Here is a 23,992-nt window from a genome sequence, read left to right on the forward strand (position 1 = left end):
TTTTGTTCTCTATAGAGAACAAAACTGTGGGTAAATATCACGATGAAGTGGAATGTAGCTCAATATAAAGAATCATGCAGCAACTAGATATGCTCACAGATTGCAACTAGATTCTGCTACCACATGAAGTAATGAGCTTCATATTCTATTAAATCATCTCAGATACATGCAGTACATCATGGCAGGCACAATGGATACTGTGATATTATGATATAATAAGAAATACATATATTTGGTCTTCATTCTGGTTCCTGTTGGAAAGCTGCTAAAATCCTTGGAATTTCCTGAGTGATAAGGGTGACAGGAACGTCTTTTCTTATTCATAATAAACCCCTTTCAACCATATCTGAGTTGATGTTAATGAGGTGACTCTTAGTGGGCCCCCAGAAAGCTTCAGGATGGGGACTCACTGGGAGTCTGACCAAGTGATTAGAAGGTTGGAACTTCCAGCTTCCAAGTTATTCACCAATGGCCAATGATTTACTCATTCATGCCTATGGAATGGAACCTCCATAAAAACCCTAAACAACAGGGTTCACAGAGCTTCCCGGTTGGTGAACACATGGAGGAGCTGGGAGGGTGGTGCACCCAGAGAAGACAGGGAAGCTCTGTACCCCTTTTCTCCTCATACCTTGCCCTAGGCATCTCTTCCATTTGGCTGTTCCCGAGTTGCATCCTTTGTAATAAACTGGTAATAGTAATTAAACTGTTTTCCTGCCTTCTGTAAGCCATTCTCACAAATTATTGAAACAGAAGAAGGGGTTGCGGGGACTCCCGATTAATATATATTTTATGAAAACAGCATAATCTCATTCGTGAAAATTTAGAATACACAGAAAAGTAATTATATCGCTCAGAGGAAACAACTGCTTAAACCATTTAAAGACATGGCTGTTAGAAAGGATTTCCACCAAATGCTAAAAGAACTGGGGAGGGGTGGAACGACTGGCCAAGATAACTGAATTAATACTCAAGCTCTAGAGTTGTGCCTTTATATTTGGATTAAAGAAGTGAAATTTCACCTACAGAAATAAGAGTATACTTGGTTTACAGGTGGGACTGGCTCAAGGGTCACAAATACCACAAATATAATAAACACTTGTTTTCCCATAAGGAGTTCAATAAGATTATTTTCAACTAGAAGAACACATTTTAGCTTTACTGCTGAGGCAAAAATTTACGACGCTTATCAGAGGGCACACTGCAGATTAATGAACGCTACTGAAGAGACAACATAAAGAAATCTGGAGTTGGGGAACCACCACCCATCATCCCCAAAACCTAACGCAAGTCTGCCCATTACTTTCTTGCCCAGAGGCACATAATTACCCTGCTGTACCAAAGGACTACATTCTGACAAAATTTCTACTTTGGGACAGGCACTGTACTAGCTCCTGTTTCTCTAAGTTGTTACATTTACAGAATTTGATGGGATACCCAGTTCACACAGTAATACCAGTAATTAATAATGTACTAACAAGTTCCTTTATAATGATACCTTACTGTGTTTTGTTTTAGTTCCATATACATAATAAAGTGGTGCTCAGCTTCAGAGATGTGAGGTATAAGCAACTAGCCTATTAATAAATGCAATTTGGCAATATGTCAAAAGCCTTAAAATGTGCAAAAGGATGTTTGTTCAAGCATTATTTATAACAGCAAAAATATATTAGCAACCTAAGATTCCAACAAAAGGGAATTATTTGAACACTGGTGCATCCCCATAATGAATTATTATTTAGTCAGTAAATATTTTTAAGGTAAATACATGCTGATATACTCACAATACAGTAGTGAAAAACAACATATACAAAGTGATCCCGTATTTGTAAGTATATGTGAAATTAAATTGTGCCAGGCTTCACCATCCTGTAAACGTCATACTTCCATTCCTACAGTCAAATTATTATGGTATAAGACTGGATTGGCTATTATTTCCCCTCAAAGTATCCCTCAAGTTATGTCTGTCCTGAAAAAAAGATGCCTCATATTATAAGTCTGTCAGCTACAATCACCATGCGGAATCCATCTTCCTTCACTGATTCTCACTTTACCATCACCATTGCCCATAAAGCCATGGAGAAACCTCCCTACTGCCCTTACCGTCTTGAGAATCCTAATGTCAGAGCCAAAGGAATGACTCCAATGTCTCCAAAGCTTCCAAACCTTGGGAAAAAATGGCCTCCCCTTCCTTCACTCACAAATTCTCAAAGTTGCCAATGGATGCAAATAGATGGTAGGGAAAGAGTGAGGGGTTTGTGCTAGCAGCCTCGGTGTTCAGTTCAACGAGCCAGAAGTGCCCTGTTCCACATGTATTTGCCCAAAAAAGGGTCTTGGAAGGGTTAACACCAAGTTGTTACCAGTGGTCATCTTTTATTATTCTGGAAGTTTTTCCTTTTCTTTTTTTTCTTATCTGTGATTTTATAATTTTATTCAATGAACAGGTTTTGTTTTTGTGGCAGGACCAAAAAACACAATTTTTTAAGTTAAAAAATTAAATATTTAAGTAGGAAATACACTACTAAGAACCATTTCCTTAAAGGGCAAACTGTAAGAATAATTTCTGGCAAAAAATTCAGTCTTATTCTGGTCTCTAATTCTGCCCCCAATGCCAAGCCTCCTCCTGTCCCATCATTACTTACATTCCTGAAGACATTCTGTGTCTGTGCAGTAGGACTGGGACTGCCTCAACTACAATGAATAAGAAGAAAGGAAAGTTAGCCACTGGACTTAACCAAAAATGGATACTACTTATTAGAAAGATCATGTTTTGCTTTTTAATGAATGCTACTACAGTATATATCATACCTTCAAAATCAGATAAAAACACAGGATATATTGAGGGGCTGTTCAGTTTGGGGGGATTATTTTTTTTTTTTTTTTTTTTTTTCCCGGTACGCGGGCCTCTCACTGCTGTGGCCTCTCCCGCTGCGGAGCACAGGCTCTGGACGCGCAGGCTCAGCGGCCATGGCTCACGGACCCAGCCGCTCCGCGGCATGTGGGATCTTCCCAGACCGGGGCACGAACCCGTGTCCCCTGCATCGGCAGGCGGACTCCCAACCACTGCGCCACCAGGGAAGCCCCTGGGGGGATTATTTTCTTCTCAACATAATATTCAAATATACTGTGATCTAGTGTAATTCACCTATTTAAATTAGGAATTTTTAAAAGTCACCTGTGGATGGGTGGTGGTGGTGGGATGAACTGGGAGATTGGGATTGACATATATACACTAATATGTATAAAATAGATAACTAATAAGAACCTGCTGTATAAAAAATAAATAAAATAAAATTTAAAATTCAGAAAAAAAAGTCACCTGTGACAGAAACTCCTGCTGCCATATGTTATTAGACTTCCCAAAGGAAAAGCACTTAACTGTAGAGGAGAGCTACTAGAAAAAGAGTAAACTTCGTTAATAAGGTTTTTTTCTCCCTGAAAATTAGAAGCCTCTGCTTCTTATAGAAAAAATAGGTTCTCTTTGTAGAAAATGCACCTTTGAAAGGAAGGCTTTTTTTTTTTTTTTGTCCTTTTTGCTTACATCTGCATAAACAGTGGTTAGACAAGGAAGAAACTAATAAAAATGATACCACAGGAGTTGGGGGTGGGATGGAGGAATGAAGTAGGCTCTAATGAGAAGGGATCCGAAGTTTTCAATGTCTATCTTTACATACAATTTAATTTTGGAACCATATGATTATGAATTTTAAAGATAAGTGAAAAGTAAAAACCCATCTATCAATAAACATATATCATCCTTTTATGAATGTTCACCCTACGCTGAGGGCTTTTAGGATGTTTAGAAATGATAATCTCATAATTCTGAAAAGAGATGATACACAGTAAACTGAATGAACATGCAACTTTTCAATTCAGCCTCATTTATAATGACACCCCCTCTCCATTAAAGCAGTTAACGCATAACCTGCAATTGTTTGGGGAAGCAACTACAGAGCAGTCGTGCTTAACTGGTTAAGCATGGGCTCTGCAAAAAGGCAGATCTGGACTTAAAGTCAGGCTCTGCAACTTTCTAGAGTTTCAAGACCTTGGGTGAATTCTTTAACACCTCTAAGCTTTAGTTTCCTCATCTGGTAAAATGGGGATGACATTACCTATATCTGAGTACAAGTGAGAATTAAAATACACAGTGCATATGAAATGTAACAACCCAAGAAAGAAGAAACGTTAGCTATTATATTACTGTGCCAAACAAATTATGACCTCATCTAAAACAATTATTGGAATTAACAGAACAAATCATCTTGTAAGTTGTTCTCTAAGATGATCAGGCTTGCTTTGGTGTATACCACTAAAAGTGTTCTATTTGTTTTTTGGGTTTTGTTCTTTAAATATTTATTTGGCTGCACCAGGTCTTAGTTGTGGCATGCGGGGTCTTTAGTTGTGGCATGCAAACTCTTAGTTGCGGCACGTGGGATCTAGTTCCCTGACCTTCCTAAATATGAAAAGAATCAATCCAAAACCTCTTTAAAAATTTATGCATTCTACGGCTATTATCAAAAAGACAATAAATAACAAGTGTTGGTAAGGACGTGGGAAAAGGGAACCTTTGTGCACTGTTGGTGGGAATATAAATTGGTCGCAACCACTATGGAAAACAGTATGGAGGTTCCTCAAAAGATTAAAAGTAGCGTTACCATATGATCCAGCAATTCCACTTCTGGGTATTTACCCGAAGAAAACAAAAACACTAATTCGAAAAGATAAATGCAGCCCCATGTTTTCTGTAGCATTATTTACAATAGCCAAGCATGGAAAGAACCTAAGTGTCCACTGATGGATGAATGGATAAACACACACACACACACACACACACACACACACACACGCGCGCGCGCACACGCGCACACACACACAGAAGTATTATTCAGCCATAAAAAAGAATGAAATCTTGCCATTTGCGACAACATGGATGAACCCCAAGGGCATTATGCTAAGTGAAATAAGTCAGACAGAAAAAGATAAATACTGTATGATCCACATATACGTGGAATCTAAAAACAAAGATCTCATGGATATAGAGAAGAGACTGGTGGTAGCCTGAGGCAGGGGGAGAAGGGTGGGCAAAATGGGTGAAGAGGGGTCAAAAGATACAAATTTCCAGTTAAAAAATGAATAAGTTATAAGAATGTAATGCACAGCATGGTGACTATAGCTAATAATATTGTAAAAAATTACACATTCTAAAGAAATTGAAAAAAAGATTACTAGACCCTTGGGTCACAAATCAGACCTAATGAACCTCCTACTTTATGTTTTATTAATTTTTTCCTAATAAGTAATACGTATACACAGTACAAAATTCAAAAGTACAAAAGGATACTCTATGCAAGGTAAATCTCTTGCTCTCTTCTGTCCTTCAGCCTCCACAGCACTCAGGTTTTTTTGTGAATCTCTCCAGAGATGTCCTTACATTTTTATAAGCATATATATCTTTTCCCATTACTCTTCCACCTCTAAGTAGCATTGTAGCAAATGTAAAACAAAAAGATTTATTAGGTCTTTGGATTGAACAAGTACTATCTAATTACTTAAGATATCAAATAAGGAGTAAAAATAACTTTCTTGGGTTTAGTATTTAGCAATCACACAGCATATCCCAAAATCTACAGCTGTGATCGAAATGACCAATGAATTATCAGTTCATTGTACATTATGTAACTCAAGTGCCAGCCCTGGCTTTTGGCTATAGCTCTACTTGAACTGATGCCCTTGTCTTCAGGTCTAACCTGCTGGCTGTCTGTAGCTCAATGATATCTACAAATAACATGATTTCCATGTGAAAAGCCCCCAAGTCTTTACATATCCACTTCCTCACAAATCTACTTCCATGGAGGGCCACACCACCAGCTCTAGGCTTCTTCTTCATGCTTCCATCAGTCTCATCCTCCTTTCTCAATGTGGGTCTACCAGATAAGATGTTCACTGTGTTCGTTTTTGACCTCCCTTTGACGCTGGCAGGTCTGGGTTTCACCCCACACCCTTGCAGTGGGTTTGTAGTCTATAGCCAGGGTCACCAAACTAAAACCTGTAGGCTGGAGGCCTATTTTTATAAATAGTTTTACTGAAACATAGCCACACCCATTTATTTACATATAGTCTATGTCTGCTTTCACTACAACAGCTGAGTTTAGTAGTTGCCATAGAGACTCCAAGCCTAAAATATTTACTATCTGGCCCTTAAATTACTCAACACTACTGATAATGACAACCAGCTAAAGACATCTAGGAAATACCCATGAAATATGAGAAAAAACAAGTATTTTTGTGTAGCTATATAAAAGTGTCCATTTAGAAATGTAAGATGCAACAATAATACAACAATCGTTTATTTACTTATTCATTCAAAATGTTTACTGAATGCCTACTACATGCCAAGTACAGTTCCAGGTACTGAGGATATGGTGTGAAAAGGACAAAGTTTCTGAAAAGGATAAAGTTCCTAGTGTTATGGATCATACAGTCTTGGGGGGGAAATCAGACAATTAACAAGTATATTATAAAAATGTCAGAGAGCCACACAGCGAATGAAAGTAGGATGGCATACAGTGGCATTCCAGTAGCCACTTTAAATTAGGCAGACAGAGGCAGTAACACTTAAGGGACTAACTACACAATAATAGCAGTAAAAGATCAAGGAGATGAGCATTCAAGAATTCCAGACAGAATAAACAACTAGGAAAGGCCCCTAGATGAAAAGGTGCCCGCGACCTGGTGTCGAGGAACCACAAGGGCACTGTGGCTGGGGCGTGTAAGCAGTATTACTTAGCTGCTGTATTTAGTCAACCTCGGAACCAAATGCTCTCTAGATATGCACAAATCAGCACAGTTTTCTGTTAATGGCATTAGTCTGACTGCCTCCAATTCTAAGACATATAACAGATACCTATATGTTTTATCAATGTGGAATAGGGGTACCTTCTTATTATCACATTAGAAATACATCTAAATACAAATATATTTTAATGATAAATTTATAAATTATATTACTTTAAATTATAATTTAAATAATTTATTATTTATATTACATTATAATAAAAATAAAATTACAGAATACTTAGAAATTAATGTGGATTAATTCACTGACTTAGTACAATTATCATTATTATGTTTTCTAGCATTAAAATATGCATACTTTCATATAATTACAATCATTATAATAACAAATATTTACCGAGAACTTTTATGTGGTAGGGACTATACTAAGAACTTTAATTTATTTAATCCTCGCATTCAATGGCAGGAGGCAGGTGCTATAACTCCTACTTTATGGATGAAGAAACGTGTTTGGGAGAGGTTGGCTAACATATCCAATACTAACTCCAGAGTCTAAATTTTTAATCTCAATTCCATTCTACTTTACAACATACAAAATTTTGTATCATAATTTTAGTTAACATATCATTAGCATGAAACACTGTGTAACCAACCACAATTTTTTTTCCACAATTTTGAATGGTTACAGAATACTCCAGTGAGTTGACAGTCAACTGATATAAAACTGAACTGAAGCAAATTCAGAGTAAAGTAAAAATGACCATAGATGTAATTACCTAATAACCTCTAAGATTAACACAGCCAATGTTTTCTTTCAGCACTAAAAGAGATCTCTTTCCCTTTAGGTGTCACCAGAAGGAGTAGGCTTCCCTTTGGGACTATGATAAAAAACGGTAATGTACAATTTGTCCTGCTATACAAGTTTCTAGAAAACTAATCCACTCACAATTGGTAAATATAGAAATGATGTCAGCTTTATGTGGTAGCTGTGTTGGTTCATAAATGATTTTTTTCTAGGTAAGGGGAACCACAGAGTGGGAGGTCAAATTACGACTTTGAGCAGGTCAAATTATAACTCATGCCATGCAGGCAGAAGCCCTTTCAGCTTTAAGAAAATTGTTAAAAAGTGCCTTCACACATGCATACACACACACGCATATGCACGCACACACACACAACCAAGAATGAGAAGAAATTATTCACTGGGAGCCTGGCTGACTGAAGCACTCCATCTCTAGCCCAAGCTGCAGTGAATCTTTGGGACATTCCACCAAGAGCTGGAGCTGGATCCTGCTCTTCTGGCTGATCTCCTATGGGTTCCTGGCTACACTCTACATGTTCACAAGCAGATGATGCTGCAGGCTCTGAATAATAAGGTGCCAAAGTATCATGACCACATTTCTAGTCCAGGACTTAAGTGTTTTACCCAAACCAGCGTGTTGGAATATATATTCAGTATGTCAGATTCAAACACTTACGATGGGTAAATTATAGTCTTTAAAGAATTAAAAAAACACATTTAGTAAAACGAGAGAGTCTTTTGATGGAACTCTTTAAACAGAGAGACCTAACTTACAGTGCATCTCAGTTTTCTCTTGACTTATTTGAAGAATACAGTGGGACTATTGATGCTGATTTTGGCTACTCCAAAAGGAAACCATTTATGAAAGCAAACATAACTAAAAGAAAACCAATAAACAAGGTCCTATTTTCAAAACTATATTCAAAATCCTGTAGTCAACCATAATGGAAAAGAATATGAAAAAGAATGTGTGTGTGTATATATATATATATATATATATAGAGAGAGAGAGAGAGAGAGAGAGAGAGAGAGAGAGAGAGAGAACTGAATCACTCTGCTATATAGCAGAAATTAACACTACACTGTAAATCAACTATAGTTCAATTAAAAAAAAAAGAAAACCAAGGATAATAAATGAAGGAAACAGGCATGGCAGTATCTACAAGATGGAGCCATAAACTTCAAGTATTTTCTGTATTACAGTGGAGTGGCGGGAACCACATGTGGACTATCTACAGCCAATGGTTGCTGCCTAGGTAAACCTTCATGCTAACACTGATCCCAGGATCCCAGGGAAGATCTGGGATCTTCCCCACCTAACCAGGATGGCCATGTAAAGTTCCTTAGATGAGTTAGGTTCAAAATCGAAGAGACAACATAGTATGATTAGAAGAAATGTTTTTCTTCCTTGGGGAAAAAGGCAGAAAACAGAGATTTAAAGAATACAAGAGTCTTGGCAGAGATTTCCTGTTAGGGAAAATGCAGAACCTAAAATAGCCTCTTAGGATATCCAGGAAGCCTCATAGAACCTTGGCTGTCAGAGGCTGATGGAAAAAATATAGATCAAAATAAGACTCTAATGACAAAAAGCAGATAAATGGAACTTCTATGAGGAAGCTTACCTTGGAGAAATTCTTTGAAGAAAATTACAAAAAACAGAAAGTCTCTCTTTGGAGTTATCAAAGGTACCTGCTATGGATGTTCGTGTTTCCCCCACCACTCCAAATTCATATGTTGAAGCCCTAATTCCCAAAGTGATGGAATTTGGGGGTGGGGGCCTTTGGGAGGTGATTAGGTTTAGATGAGGTCATCAGAGTGGAGCCACCATGATGGAATTAGTGCCCATATAGGAAGAGGGTGAGACCGGAGCCGTCATTTTCTCTGTGCCATGTGAGGGTACAGCAAGGTGGCTGTCTGAAAACCAAGAAAAGAGCCAAATCACCCTGGCATATCTGGCAACATCTTGATCTTGGACTTCCCAGTGCCTCCAGAACTGTGAGAAATAATTATTTGTTGTCTAAGCTGCCCAGTCTGTGGTATTTTTCCAGAGCAGCCTAAGCAAACTAAGACAGTACCTAAACAAGAACTTATCTGCTGTTTTTCTATGTCTGCTCAAGAACCTCATGTATATTGGAGGTGCTCTTCTTTCCCATGCACCGGGTCTGCCTGTGGACTGGTAAACAGTGTGGTACAGAACAGTGGTTCTAAAGAGAAGCTTTAAAGTCAGAGGTATCTGGTTTCAAATTCTGTGTCTGTTACTTTCTTAGGCAGAGTTTCAAACTACAGAAGAGATAAATACAATCTGTTATCAACCTTAATGTCATTGTGAGGATTAAATGACATAATTAAATCTTACATAAAATTAAATATAAAATGTATATAAAAACTCAGGTCATGGCCCACAGAATGCTTTCGGATTATAGCAATATGCAGGAAAGGGCTGCCTGTTTGTACAAATAAGCCTATTCGTATTTATCACTACTATTTTTTCAAAAAGTGAAATTCCAAAACCAACAACAAAAAAGTACTTTCAAATCAGGGGTTAGACAGTTGGTCAATGTCCTCTGACCAGACCTCACACAGCTCACAGTAACAGGTTAGCTTGAAATAACCTTAGACTGCCAAAACCCAGCTCCCCCTAATTTTTAATACTGCACAGCATTCCATTTAATTGCATCATTTCCAAATTTGTATATGAAAAACAATGTTTTGGTGAATGTTCATATAAATACATTCTTACACACTTGATTAATCTCTTTAGAATATGGAGTAGAGTTGCTATAGTGAAGGTATGTACACTTTAAGTTTTGATATACATTGCCAAATTACAGGAGGGGAATTTTAAAGAAATGACAAAATACAAAGTACATTCAATTCAATTATTCCTGCATAATCACACCACTGAGGAAGCCCAATGTTTCAACTGGGAGACAGCTAAAACCTAACTATATCTGATCACATTTAGTTCTTTTTTTTTTAAATTTATGTTACTAAAGTATAGCTGATTTAAAATGTTGTGTTAATTTCTACTGTACAGCAAAGTGATTCAGTTATACATATATATATACATTCTTTTTCACATTCTTTTCCATTATGGTTTATCACAGGATATTGAATATAGTTCCCTGTGCTATACAGTAGGATCTTGTTGTTTATCCATTCAATACACAATAGTTTGCATCTGCTAATCCCAAACTCCCAATCCTTTCTTCCCCTATCCATTCTTCCCCCTTGGCAACCACAGGGCTGTTCTCTATGCCTGTGAGCCTGTTTCTATTTCATAGGTAAGTTCATTTGTGCCATATTTTAGATTCCACATATAAGTGGTATCATATGGTATCTTTCTCTTTCTGACTTACTTCACTTCGTATGATAATCTCTAGATCCATCCATGTTGCTGCAAATGGCAGTATTTCATTCTTTTTATGGTTGGATAGTATTCCATTGTATATGTGTACCACATCTTCTTCATCATTCATCTGTCAATGGACATTTAGGCTGTTTCCATGTCTTGGCTATTGTAAACAGTGCTGCAATGAACATTGGGGTGCATGTATCTTTTCCAGTTATAGTTTTGTCTGGATATATGCCCAGGAGTGGGATTGTAGGATCATATGGCAACTCTATTTTCAGTTTTTTGAGGAACCTCCATACTGTGTGTTTTCCATAGCGGCTGCACCAATTTACATTCCCACAACAGTGTAGGAGGGTTCCCTTTTCTCCACCCCCTCCTCCAGCATTTGTTATTTGAAGGCTTTTTATTTTTTCTTCTTATTTATTTATTTGGCCATGCCACGTGGTTTGTGGGATCTTAGTTCCCCAACCTGGGATCGAACCCAGCCCCTCAGTGAAACCTTGGAGTCTCAAACACTGAACCACCAGGGAATTCCCTGAAGGCTTTTTAATGATAGCCATTCTGACCGGTGTGAGGTGGTACCTCATTGTAGTTTTGATTTGCATTTCTCTAATAATTAGCAGTGTTGAGCATCTTTTCATGTGCCTTTTGGCCACCTGTGTGTCTTCTTTGGAGAAATGTCTATTTAGGTCTTCTGCCCAGTTTTCGATTGGGTTGTTTGATCACATTTAGTTCTTAATGACTAAGTAGTATCTCTACATATTTTCCTACAATATTAACAAAAATATTCAATAACTTGGAAGGACCACAATAATCCATGTACATTTAAGCCTGAAGACTTCAAATAATCAGGTTAAAGGCAAGTCTGAGTATTTTTTTTTTTTTTTTGCGTTACGCAGGCCTCTCACTGTTGTGGCCTCTCCCGTTGCAGAGCACGGGCTCCAGATGCGCAGGCTCAGTGGCCATGGCTCACGGGCCCAGCCGCTCCGTGGCATGTGGGATGTTCCCGGACTGGGGCACGAACCTGTGTTCCCTGCATCGGCAGGCGGACTCTCAACCACTGCGCCACCAGGGAAGCCCAAGTCTGAGTATTTTGAAAATACTTTTTGAATGTCTAACACTAATAGGTTGCCCAAATGATATGCATATACTTTCCCAAATCCTACAAAAATACCTTCTAAATTTGAGTTTAATTAATTTATTGAACCAAAAGTCATCACGTAATTTATGGCCACTGACAAGACAACAACATAACTTATATGCTATACCTTTATGGTACAGTCTATTTTGATTATATATAAAGATATACATATAGATACATGACTGTCCACAAACTCAATGCAACCTCTGGCTAAGAGAGCAATAAATGTCATGAAATGGGATACGTGAGTGGGGGGCAAGAGGAAGGGGGACTCTGACATTTTGCTCTGTATTTCTACATTATTTCAAGTGTCCGTAATTTAGATATTCACATATTACAAGTATCATTAAAAGGAAAGACAAAATTCCAATACCATGATACTTGAAAATGAGGGTGACTCTGATTTGCTGTTATGGACTCAATGTTTGAGTCTCCTCAAAATTCATATTTTGAAATCCTAATCCCCAATGTGATGGTATTAGGAGGTGGGGCCTTTCAGAGGTGATTAGGTTACGAGGGTGGAGCCCACATGAGTGGGATTAGTGTTCTCATAAAAGAGACCCCAGAATGCTTTCTTGTCCTCTCTTCACCATATAAGGATACAAGATCTGCAACCTGGATGACGGGCTCTCACCAGAACCCAACCATGCTAGCACCCTGATCTTGGACGTCCTGCCTCCAGAACTGTGAGAAATAAATTTCTGTTGTTTATAAGCCACCCAGTCTACAGTATTCTGTTATAGAAACCCGAACTAAGAAATTTGCTAATATGAAAAAATAAATGAAGTGAAAAAAAACAAGTTGCAGAAACGTAAATATACTATGATCCCTTCTATGTGAAAACAAATTTCTAGAAAGAGATATATAGCAGACTGTATTTTCTAAAAACAGTCATAGCAGTATTTCTAACCACACACGCTCTTCCAGAATCTTACCACTCCCCATCAAGAGGTGGGGTCTCCTAATTCAAAAATGGTTTAAAATTAACTCAAAATATATTAAAGACCTGAATGTAACACCTGAAACCATAAAAATCCCAGAAGAAAACATAGGTGGTAAGCTCCCTGACATCAGTCTTGGTGATAAGTTTTTGAATCTGACTCCCAAAGCAAAGGAAACAAACGCTAAAACAAATAAGTGAGACTACATCAAACTAAAAAGCTGTTGCATAGCAAAGGAAACCATCATCAAAATGAAAAGGTGGGCTTCCCTAGTGGTGTAAGTGGTTGAGAGTCCGCCTGCTGATGCAGGGGACATGGGTCCGTGCCCCGGTCCGGGAAGATCCCACATGCCGCGGTGCGGCTGGGCCCATGAGCCATGGCCGCTGAGTGTGCACGTCCGGAGCCTGTGCTCCAGCAGCGGGAGAGGCCACAACAGCGAGAGGCCCGCGTACCACAAAAAAAAAAAAAAAGAAAAGGCAACTTATTGAATGGGAGGAGATATTTGCACATCATATATCAGATAAGGGGTTAAATATCCAAAATATATAAAGAACTCATATAATTCAATAGCCAAATAAACAATCTGGTTAAAAAATAGGCAGAAGATCTCAATAGACATTTTCCCAAAAAAGACATAAAGATGGCCAACAGGTACATGAAGAGATGCTCAATATCACTAATCATCAGGGAAATGCAAATCAAAACCACAATGAGGTATCACCTCACATATATCCATCATATATATATATATATCAATATAATGCAATTATTATTCAGCCTTAAAAAGGAACAAAATCTTGCCTTTTGCGACAACATGGATGGACCTTGAAGGAATTATGCTAAGTAAAATAAGTCAGAGAAAGACAAATACCATATGATCTCACTTATATGAGGAATTTAAAACAACAACAAAAGATCAAGCTCAAAGATATAGAGAACAGATTGGCGGTTGCCAGAGGTGGGGGGGGGCGGGTTGGGAGGTGAGTGAAATAGGTGAAGGGGGTCAAAACGTACAAACTTCCAGTTACAAAATAATTTAAGTTATGGGGATGTAATGCACAGCATAGTGACTATAGTTAGTAATAACATATTGCATATTTGAAAGTTGCTAAGAGAGTAGATCGTAAGAGTTCTCATCACAAGAAAAAAAACTATAAACGTGTATGGAAACAAGTGTTAACTAGACTTACCGGTGACAATCATTTCCCAAAATATACAAGTCGCACACCTGAAACTAATGTTATTTGTCAGTTATACCTCAATTTAAAAAAGAGGTGAAGTTTATTCCCCCTCCTCTTAAAGCTGAGCAGGCTCAGGACTGCTACAACCAGAAGTATAATAGAAGTGTTGTATGTGACTTCTTAGGCTAGGTTATAAAAAGTATCCAGGCTGCATGGTTCTTTCCCTCCCCCATCCTCTCGGGATGGATGCTTCTTGCCCTTGGAACCAAGCCACTGTGCTGTGAGGAAGCCAAGCAGCCACATGAAAAGGCCGTATGTAGGTGTTCTGGCTGACAGTACCAGATAGGGTTTCAGCCACCAGCCAGCATCAACTGCCAGAGAGTGAGTGAGCAAGCCTCCAGATGCTTTTCTCGCTCCCAGCTTCTCAGTCGTCCAGTTAAGAACCCAGACATTATGCAGCAGACAAGCCATCTCCACTGTGCTCTGTATGAACTCTAGACACACAGTTTGTTAACTTAATTAAAAGGTTTTTCTTATGCCACTGAGTTTTAGGGTAATTGTTATACAGCCATAATAACGGGAATATAAGAGAAATTGTAAATAGCTTAAAATCAGTAAAGTGGCAATGAGAGGCTGGGGAACATAGGGAGATTTTCACTTTTCCATTTCTACACTTAGTACTGCTTGAATTTTGTGCCATGAGGACATGCACTAGCTATTTTATCTTTTTTGTTTTGCAGTACGCGGACCTCTCACTGTTGTGGCCTTCTCTCATTGAGGAGCACAGGCTCCAGACGCGCAGGCTCAGCGGCCGTGGCTCACGGGCCTAGCCGCTCCGTGGCATGTGGGATCTTCCCGGGCCCGGGCACGAACCCGCGTCCCCTGCATCGGCAGGCAGACTCTCAACCACTGCGCCACCAGGGAAGCCCGCTATTTTATCTTTTAAATAAAACATAACCTCACTTCTGTGAAGGAGGCCAGAAGGGGGTCCTCTCACACAGTACAACCTGATGTCAATTACAAGAAGAATTGTCAATTACAGACCTCAACAGAAGATCATCCATCACAGGCCCCAACAGGAAAAGATGTACACTGCATCTCCTACAAGAAACTGACTACCCCAGCAACTCAGCCAATGAGAAGCCATCATCACCCTGAGCTCTCACTTTTCTCCAATGGGTTTTTGTTCAAAACAACACCTCCCAACTTACTCCTTTTTCTCTATAAAATAATGTCCCTCTCCTTTGTTCCTTGGACTTGCTAAATAATATTAAGTTGGGGATAAAATATATATACCATAGTATCTAAATGTTTATTTGTGAGAAAGATCCAGGAAGGTGCATACCAAATCCATCTAGGGAAGTAGGAACATGCCAGATATAGAGAAGTGAGTGAGAAGTTTGGGCTTACTTTTAATGTATTGATTTTGTGAAAAAACATTAGTATATTATTCATATTAATAAACATTTTACAAAAATATAAATTAATAGGAAAAGATACTAACAGTAGATATATTTGCTGGGTAGAGAAGTTTCTAAAGAAACTTTTCAGGCATACATCTTCCAGGAAAAGGCCAATAATAGGTCTTACTTAACGTGACTTATTTAAGTACAGTGGACATTAGTCACAATTTACAAGGCCTTCAGGCTTGTAAGGGGAATCTGACCAATGATCTCCCAGATCACATGCTTACAGTACTTTAATACGGAAACAAATGTAAGTAAATTAGAGATGCAGAAGTTTCAGTTACACGGTTTAGATTAGAGCTGAAATACAGAGCTCAACAAACAAACAAAAGGGGGATTATCTGCATTCCAAACCTTAGTTTACAACAGAAAGGAGGAAAAACACAAAGCATAACCTAAATTCACATTTCTAAATCCATCTGTTCTCTTTCTGGAACTCCTATCATTAACAGAATAAACTGTATACCAAGAGACAGCCAGTCAAGGAGAACAGGAGAAGTAGGTGGCAAGAGAGCAGAAGAGGATAAAAACAGAATAATTCTGCAAATGGGGAACTGAAAAAGTCTCTCGCCAGGCCATCTTTATCGTTGTAAGGAAATATAAGTGATTTTTAAAAAACCCAAACAACTAGATATATCAGTTATAAGGAAATACCTCCTTAAAAACAAAACTAACCTCAGAGGAGACACACACCAAAAAACCTACAACTTAAAAGAATGATTTATAATTAGACTATGATTTTGTGTTGGCATCTTTCTACATATCTAGTAGCATTCTACTACTACATCAATAAAACCCGTATTTATCCATAGGCATATTCCCATGTTAACAAGTAATGAAACACAGAACTGTATGTACCATGATAAAGATATCCGAATTTTTTTTGCATTTTATGTCTCATTTTTAATTCATTTTCAGTAGTTTTTTTTTTTCATTTTAACATCTTTATTGGAGTATAATTGCTTTACAATGGTATGTTAGTTTCAGCTTCACAACAAAATGAATCAGTTATATATATACATATGTTCCCATATCTCTTTCCGCTTGCGCCTCCCTCCCTCCCACCCCTCCAGGCGGTCACAAAGCACCGAGCTGATCTCCCTGTGCTATGCGGCTGCCTCCCACTAGCTACCTACCTTACCTTTGGTAGTGTATATATATCCATGCCTCTCTCTCGCTTTGTCACAGTTTACCCTTCCCCCTCCCCATGTCCTCAAGTCCATTCTCTAGTAAGTCTGTGTCTTTATTCCTGTTTCACCCCTAGGTTCTTCATGACATTTTTTTTTCTTAAATTCCATATATATGTATTAGCATACGGTATTTGTCTCTTTCTGACTTACTTCACACTGTATGACAGACTCTAGGTCCATCCACCTCATTACAAATAGCTCAATTTCGTTTCTTTTTATGGCTGAGTAATATTCCATTGTATATATGTGCCACATCTTATTTATCCATTCATCTGATGATGGACACTCAGGTTGTTTCCATCTCCGGGCTACTGTAAATAGAGCTGCAATGAACATTTTGGTACATGACTCTTTTTGAATTATGGTTTTCTCAGGGTATATGCCCAGTAGTGGGGATTGCTGGGTCATATGGTAGTTCTATGTGTAGTTTTTTAAGGAACCTCCATACTGTTCTCCACAGTGGCTGTATCAATTTACATTCCCACCAACAGTGTAAGAGGGTTCCCTTTTCTCCACACCCTCTCCAGCATTTATTGTTTCTAAATTTTTTGATGATGGCCATTCTGACTGGTGTGAGATGATATCTCATTGTAGTTTTGATTTGCATTTCTCTAATGATTAGTGATGTTGAGCATTCTTTCATGTGTTTGTTGGCAGTCTGTATATCTTCTTTGGAGAAATGTCTATTTAGGTCTTCTGCCCATTTTTGGATTGGGTTGTTTGTTTTTAAGCTGCATGAGCTGCTTATAAATTTTGGAGATTAATCCTTTGTCAGTTGCTTCATTTGCAAATATTTTCTCCCATTCTGAGGGTTGTCTTTTGGTCTCGTTTATGGTTTCCTTTGCTGCGCAAAAGCTTTTAAGTTTCATCAGGTCCCATTTGTTTATTTTTGTTTTTATTTCCATTTCTCTAGGAGGTGGGTCAAAAAGGACCTTGCTGTGATTTATGTCATAGAATGTCCTGCCTATGTTTTCCTCTAAGAGTTTGATAGTTTCTGGCCTTACATGTAGGTCTTTAATCCACCTTGAGCTTATCTTTGTGCATGGTGTTAGGGAGTGATCCAATCTCATACTTTTACATGTAGCTGTCCAGTTTTCCCAGCACCACTTATTGAAGAGGCTGTCCTTTCTCCACTGTACATTGCTGCCTCCTTTATCAAAGATAAGGTGACCATATGTGCGTGGGTTTATCTCTGGGACTTCTATCCTGTTCCATTGATCTATATTTCTGTTTCTGTGCCAGTACCATACTGTCTTGATTACTGTGAATTTGTAGTATAGTCTGAAGTCAGGGAGCCTGATTCCTCCAGCTCCATTTTTCGTTCTCAAGATTGCTTTGGCTATTCGGGGTCTTTTGTGTTTCCATACAAATTGTGAAATTTTTTGTTCTAGTTCTGTGAAAAATGCCAGTGGTAGTTTGATAGGGATTGCATTGAATCTGTAGATTGCTTTGGGTAGTAGAGTCATTTTCACAATGTTGATTCTTCCAATCCAAGAACATGGTATATCTCTTCATCTACTTGTATCATCTTTAATTTCTTTCATCAGTGTCTTATAATTTTCTGATACAGGTCTTTTGTCTCCTTAGGTAGGTTTATTCCTAGATATTTTATTCTTTTTGTTGCAGTGGTAAATGGGACTGTTTTCTTGATTTCACTTTCAGATTTTTCATCCTTAGTGTATAGGAATGCCAGAGATTTCTGTGAATTAATTTTGTATCCTGCTACTTTACCAAATTCATTGATCAGCTTTAGTATTTTTCTGTTAGCATCTTTAGGATTCTCTATGTATAGTATCATGTCATCTGCAAATAGTGACAGCTTTACTCCTTCTTTTCTGATTTGGATTCCTTTTGTTTCCTTTTCTTCTCTGATTGCTGTGGCTAAAACTTCCAAAACTATGTTGAATAAGAGTGGTGAGAATGGGCAACCGTGTCTTGTTCCTGATCTTAGTGGAAATGCTTTCAGTTTTTCACCATTGAGGACGATGTTTGCTGTGGGCTTGTCATATATGGCCTTTATTACGTTGAGGAAAGTTCGCTCTATGCCTACTTTCTGCAGGGTTTTTATCATAAATGGGTGTTGAATTTTGTCAGAAGCTTTCCCTGCATCTACTGAGATGATCATATGGTTTTTCTCCTTCAATTTGTTAATATGGTGTATCACATCGATTGATTTGCGTATATTGAAGAATCCTTGCATTCCTGGAATAAACCCCACTTGATCATGGTGTATGATCCGTTTAATGTGCTGTTGGATTCTGTTTGCTAGTATTTTGTTGAGGATTTTTGCATCTATGTTCATCAGTGATATTGGCCTGTAGTTTTCTTTCTTTGTGACATCCTTGTCTGGTTTTGGTATCAGGGTGATGGTGGCCTCGTAGCATGAGTTGGGGAGTGTTCCTCCCTCCGCTATATTTTGGAAGAGTTTGAGAAGGATAGGTGATAGCCCTTCTCTAAATGTTTGATAGAATTCGCCTGTGAAGCCATCTGGTCCTGGGCTATTGTTTGTTGGAAGATTTTTAATCACAGTTTCAATTTCAGTGCTTGTGACTGGTCTGTTCATATTTTCTATTTCTTCCTGATTCAGTCTTGGTAGGTTGTGCCTTTCTAAGAATTTGTCCATTTCTTCCAGGTTGTCCATTTTATTGGCATAGAGTTGCTTGTAGTAATCTCTCATGATCTTTTGTATTTCTGCAGTGTCAGTTGTTACTTCTCCTTTTTCATTTCTAATTCTATTGATTTCAGTCTTCTCCCTTTTTTTCTTGATGAGTCTGGCTAATGGTTTATCAATTTTGTTTATCCTTTCAAAGAACCAGCTTTTAGTTTTATTGATCTTTGCTATTTTTTCTTTCATTTCTTTTTCATTTATTTCTGATCTGATTTTTATGATTTCTTTCCTTCTGCTAACTTTGGGGTTTTTTTGTTCTTCTTTCTCTAATTGCTTTAGGTGCAAGGTTAGGTTGTTTATTCGAGATGTTTCCTGTTTCTTAAGGTAGGATTGTATTGCTATAAACTTCCCTCTTAGAACTGCTTTTGCTGCATCCCATAGATTTTGAGTTGTCGTGTCTCCACTGTCATTTGTTTCTAGGTATTTTTTGATTTCCTCTTTGATTTCTTCAGTGATCTCTTGGTTATTAAGTAGTATATTGTTTAGCCTCCATGTGTTTGTATTTTTTACAGATCTTTTCCTGTAATTGATATCTAGTCTCATAGCGTTGGGGTCAGAAAAGATACTTGATACAATTTCAATTTTCTTAAATTTACCAAGGCTTGATTTGTGACCCAAGATATGATCTATCCTGGAGAATGTTCCATGAGCACTTGAGAAAAATGTGTATTCTGTTGTTTTTGGATGGAATGTCCTATAAATATCAATTAAGTCCATCTTGTTTAATGTATCATTTAAAGCTTGTGTTTCCTTATTTATTTTCATTTTGGATGATCTGTCCATTGGTGATAGTGGAGTGTTAAAGTCCCCTACTACGAATGTGTTACTGTCGATTTCCCCTTTTATGGCTGTTAGTATTTGCCTTATGTATTGAGGTGCTCCTATGTTGCGTGCATAAATATTTACAACTGTTATATCTTCTTCTTGGATCGATCCCTTGATCATTATGTAGTGTCCTTCTTTGTCTCTCCTAATAGTTTTTATTTTAAAGTCTATTTTGTCTGATATGAGAATTGTTACTCCAGCTTTCTTTTGGTTTCCATTTGCATGAAATACCTTTTTCCATCCCCTTACTTTCAGTCTGTATGTGTCTCTAGGTCTGAAGTGGGTCTCTTGTAGACAGCAAATATATGCATCTTGTTTTTGTATCCATTCAGCCAATCTGTGTCTTTTGGTGGGAGCATTTAGTCCATTTACATTTAAGGTAATTATCGATATGTATGTTCCCATTCCCATTTTCTTAATTGTTTTGGGTTCGTTATTGTAGGTCTTTTCCTTCTCTTGTGTTTCTTGCCTAGAGAAGTTCCTTTAGCAGTTGTTGTAGAGCTGGTTTGGTGGTGCTGAACTCTCTCAGCTTTTGCTTGTCTGTAAAGGTTTTAATTTCTCCATCAAATCTGAATGAGATCCTGTTAACCTTATGGGGATTCCCTTGTGTGTTATTTGTTGTTTTTCCCTTGCTGCTTTTAATATGTTTTCTTTGTATTTAGTTTTTGACAGTTTGATTAATATGTGTCTTGGCGTATTTCTTCTTGGATTTATCCTGTATGGGACTCTCTGTGCTTCCTGGATTTGATTAACTATTTCCTTTCCCATATTAGGGAAGTTTTCAACTATAATCTCTTCAAATATTTTCTCAGTCCCTTTCTTTTTCTCTTCTTCTTCTGGAACCCCTATAATTCGAATGTTGGTGCGTTTAATGTTGTCCCAGAGGTCTCTGAGACTGTCCTCAGTTCTTTTCATTCTTTTTTCTTTATTCTGCTCTGCAGTAGTTATTTCCACTATTTTATCTTCCAGGTCACTTATCTGTTCTTCTGCTTCAGTTATTCTGCTATTGATCCCATCTAGAGTATTTTTCATTTCATTTATTGTGTTGTTCATCATTGTTTGTTTCATCTTTAGTTCTTCTAGGTCCTTGTTAAATGTTTCTTGCATGTTGTCTATTCTATTTCCAAGATTTTGGATCATCTTTACTATCATTATTCTGAATTCTTTTTCATGTAGACTGCCTATTTCCTCTTCATTTGTTAGGTCTGGTGGGTTTTTATCTTGCTCCTTCATCTGCTGTGTGTTTTTCTGTCTTTTCATTTTGCTTATCTTACTGTGTTTGGGGTCTCCTTTTTGCAGGCTGAAGGTTCGTAGTTCCTGTTGTTTTTGGTGTCTGTCCCCAGTGGCTAAGGTTGGTTCAGTGGGCTGTGTAGGCTTCCTGGTGGAGGGTACTAGTGCCTGTGTTCTGGTGGATGAGGCTGGATCTTGTCTTTCTGGTGGGCAGGTCCACGTCTGGTGGTGTGTTTTGGGGTGTCTGTAGACTTATTATGATTTTGGGCAGCCTCTCTGCTAATGGGTGGGTTTGTGTTCCTGTTTTGCTAGTTGTTTGGCATAGGATGTCCAGCACTGTAGCTTGCTGGTCGTTGAGTGAAGCTGGGTGCTGGCGTTGAGATGGAGATCTCTGGGAGATTTTCGCCGTTTGATATTATGTGCAGCTGGGAGGCCTCTTGTGGACCAGTGTCCTGAAGTTGGCTCTCCCACCTCAGAGGCACAGCACTAACTCCTGGCTGCAGCACCAAGAGCCTTTCATCCACACGGCTCCTTAATTTGGGATGATTCGTTGTCTACTCATGTATTCCACAGATGCAGTGTACATCAAGTTGATTGTGGAGCTTTAATCCGCTGCTTCTGTGGCTGCTGGGAGAGATTTCCCTTTCTCTTCTTTGTTCTCACAGCTCCCAGGGGCTCAGCTTTGGATTCGGACCTGCCTCTGCGTGTAGGTCGCCGGAGGGCGTCTGTTCTTTGCTCAGACAGGACTGGGTTAAAGGAGCCGCCGATTCAGGAGCTCTGGCTCATTTAGGCCGGGGGAGGGAGGGGCACAGAGTGCAGGGCGGGCCTGCGGTGGCAGAGGCCGGCGTGACGTTGAGCCAGCCTGAGGCACGCCGTGCGTTCTCCGGGGGAAGTTGTCCCTGGATCCCGGGACCCTGGCAGTGGCGGGCTGCACAGGCTCCCCGGAAGGGTGTGTGGATAGTGACCTGTGTTCACACACAGGCTTCTTGGTGGCGGTAGCAGCGGCCTTAACGTCTCATGTCTGTCTCTGGGGTCCGCACTTTTAGCCGCGGCTCGTGCCCGTCTCTGGAGCTCCTTCAAACAGCGTTCTTAATCCCCTCTCCTCGCACACCAGGAAATAAAGAGGGAAGAAAAAGTCTCTTGCCTCTTCGGCAGGTCCAGACTTTTCCCCAGGCTCCTTCCCGGCTAGTCGCGGCGCACTAACGCCCCGCAGGCTGTGTTCACGCTGCCAACTCCAGTCCTCCCCCGGTGCTCCGACTGAAGCCCGAGCCTCAGCTCCCAGCCCCGCCCGCCCGGGCGGGTGAGCAGACAAGCCTCTTGGCTGGTGAGTGCCGGTCGGCCCTGATCCTCTGTGCTGGAATCTTTCCGCTTTGCCCTCCGCACCCCTGTTGCTGTGCTCTCCTCAGCGGCTCCGAAGGTCCCCCGCTCCGCCACCCGCAGTCTCCGCCCGCGAAGGGGCTTCCTAGTGTGTGGACACTTTTCCTCCTTCACAGCTCCCTCCCGCTGGTGCAGGACCCGTCCCTATCCTTCCGTCTCTGTTTATTCTTTTTTCTTTTGCCCTACCCAGTTACGTGGGGGGTTTCTTGCCTTTTGGGAGGTCTGAGGTCTTCTGCCAGTGTTCAGAAGGTGTTCTGTAGGAGTTGTTCCACGTGTAGATGTATTTCTGGTGTATCTGTGGGGAGGAAGGTGATCTCCGCGTCTTACTCTTCCACCATCTTCCCGGAAGTCTCCCAAGATATCCGATTTTCATTGAAAGGGACTCACTGTATATTCTTATTCACCTCTTTAAGTCTTCTTAGCCAGTATTTAATGAATAAAACGTTAAAGTTCTAATTAGAGTATTAGATTAGGTTAGGAAAATGCCTGTAATGTCAGATAATGCCTCCATTTTTTAATGTTTCTGAACATTCCTGAGACAAACAGAACCTGGCAAACAAATCCTGGCAAAACACTTACCTGGCAAAATACAACTGCATTAAAAACAGTCTAATACCTGTGTAACCCAAGGGTGTAATTAAATCTTAGGAAGGAAACATGCCAATAGAATAAGTAAAGCTTTACTTGTCATGAGCACCCCAAAATGGGCATTCTTTGTACTGCAGTCTTACCAACCTTGAACTGAAACACTGTTTATAAGGTATCACTTAAAACACTCCTATAAGAATACAGTGATACAGTCATTTGCTTTAAAAGTCCATATTGCAGATATATTGGGTTGGCCAAAAAGTTCGTTCGTTCTTTACCGTTAAGATGGCTCTAGTAGCACTTAGTTGTCTTTAACTTCATTCGAAACAATTTTTTTAGATTGTATGTGACAGCTCTCATATCAGCGTGCATTTAAAAAAAGACTTATCAAAACTGGTGAACTTCTGTGTAGCCATTTTAATACTGAAGATGG

The 23,992-nt window shown here is 39.2% G+C and overlaps 1 protein-coding gene across 3 annotated transcripts in view; it reads right to left on the bottom strand.

Moving 5' to 3' along the window:
• The window catches only part of SMIM14 (small integral membrane protein 14), a 71,341-nt gene that overhangs the window by 12,646 nt on the left and 34,703 nt on the right, over positions 1-23,992 (bottom strand). For 2 of the 3 annotated variants that reach the window (XM_032632467.1, XM_032632469.1), the window contains one exon: positions 2,643-2,691. In XM_032632467.1, the coding sequence (XP_032488358.1) occupies positions 2,643-2,691 (49 nt within the window). Of the gene's footprint in view, positions 1-2,642; positions 2,692-3,319; positions 3,392-23,992 lie in introns of all 3 variants that reach the window. The other variant, XM_032632466.1, reaches the window with a different exon arrangement.

The sequence above is a fragment of the Phocoena sinus genome, chromosome 5 (genome assembly GCF_008692025.1).
Source record: "Phocoena sinus isolate mPhoSin1 chromosome 5, mPhoSin1.pri, whole genome shotgun sequence".
NCBI classification, from domain to species: domain Eukaryota; kingdom Metazoa; phylum Chordata; class Mammalia; order Artiodactyla; family Phocoenidae; genus Phocoena; species Phocoena sinus.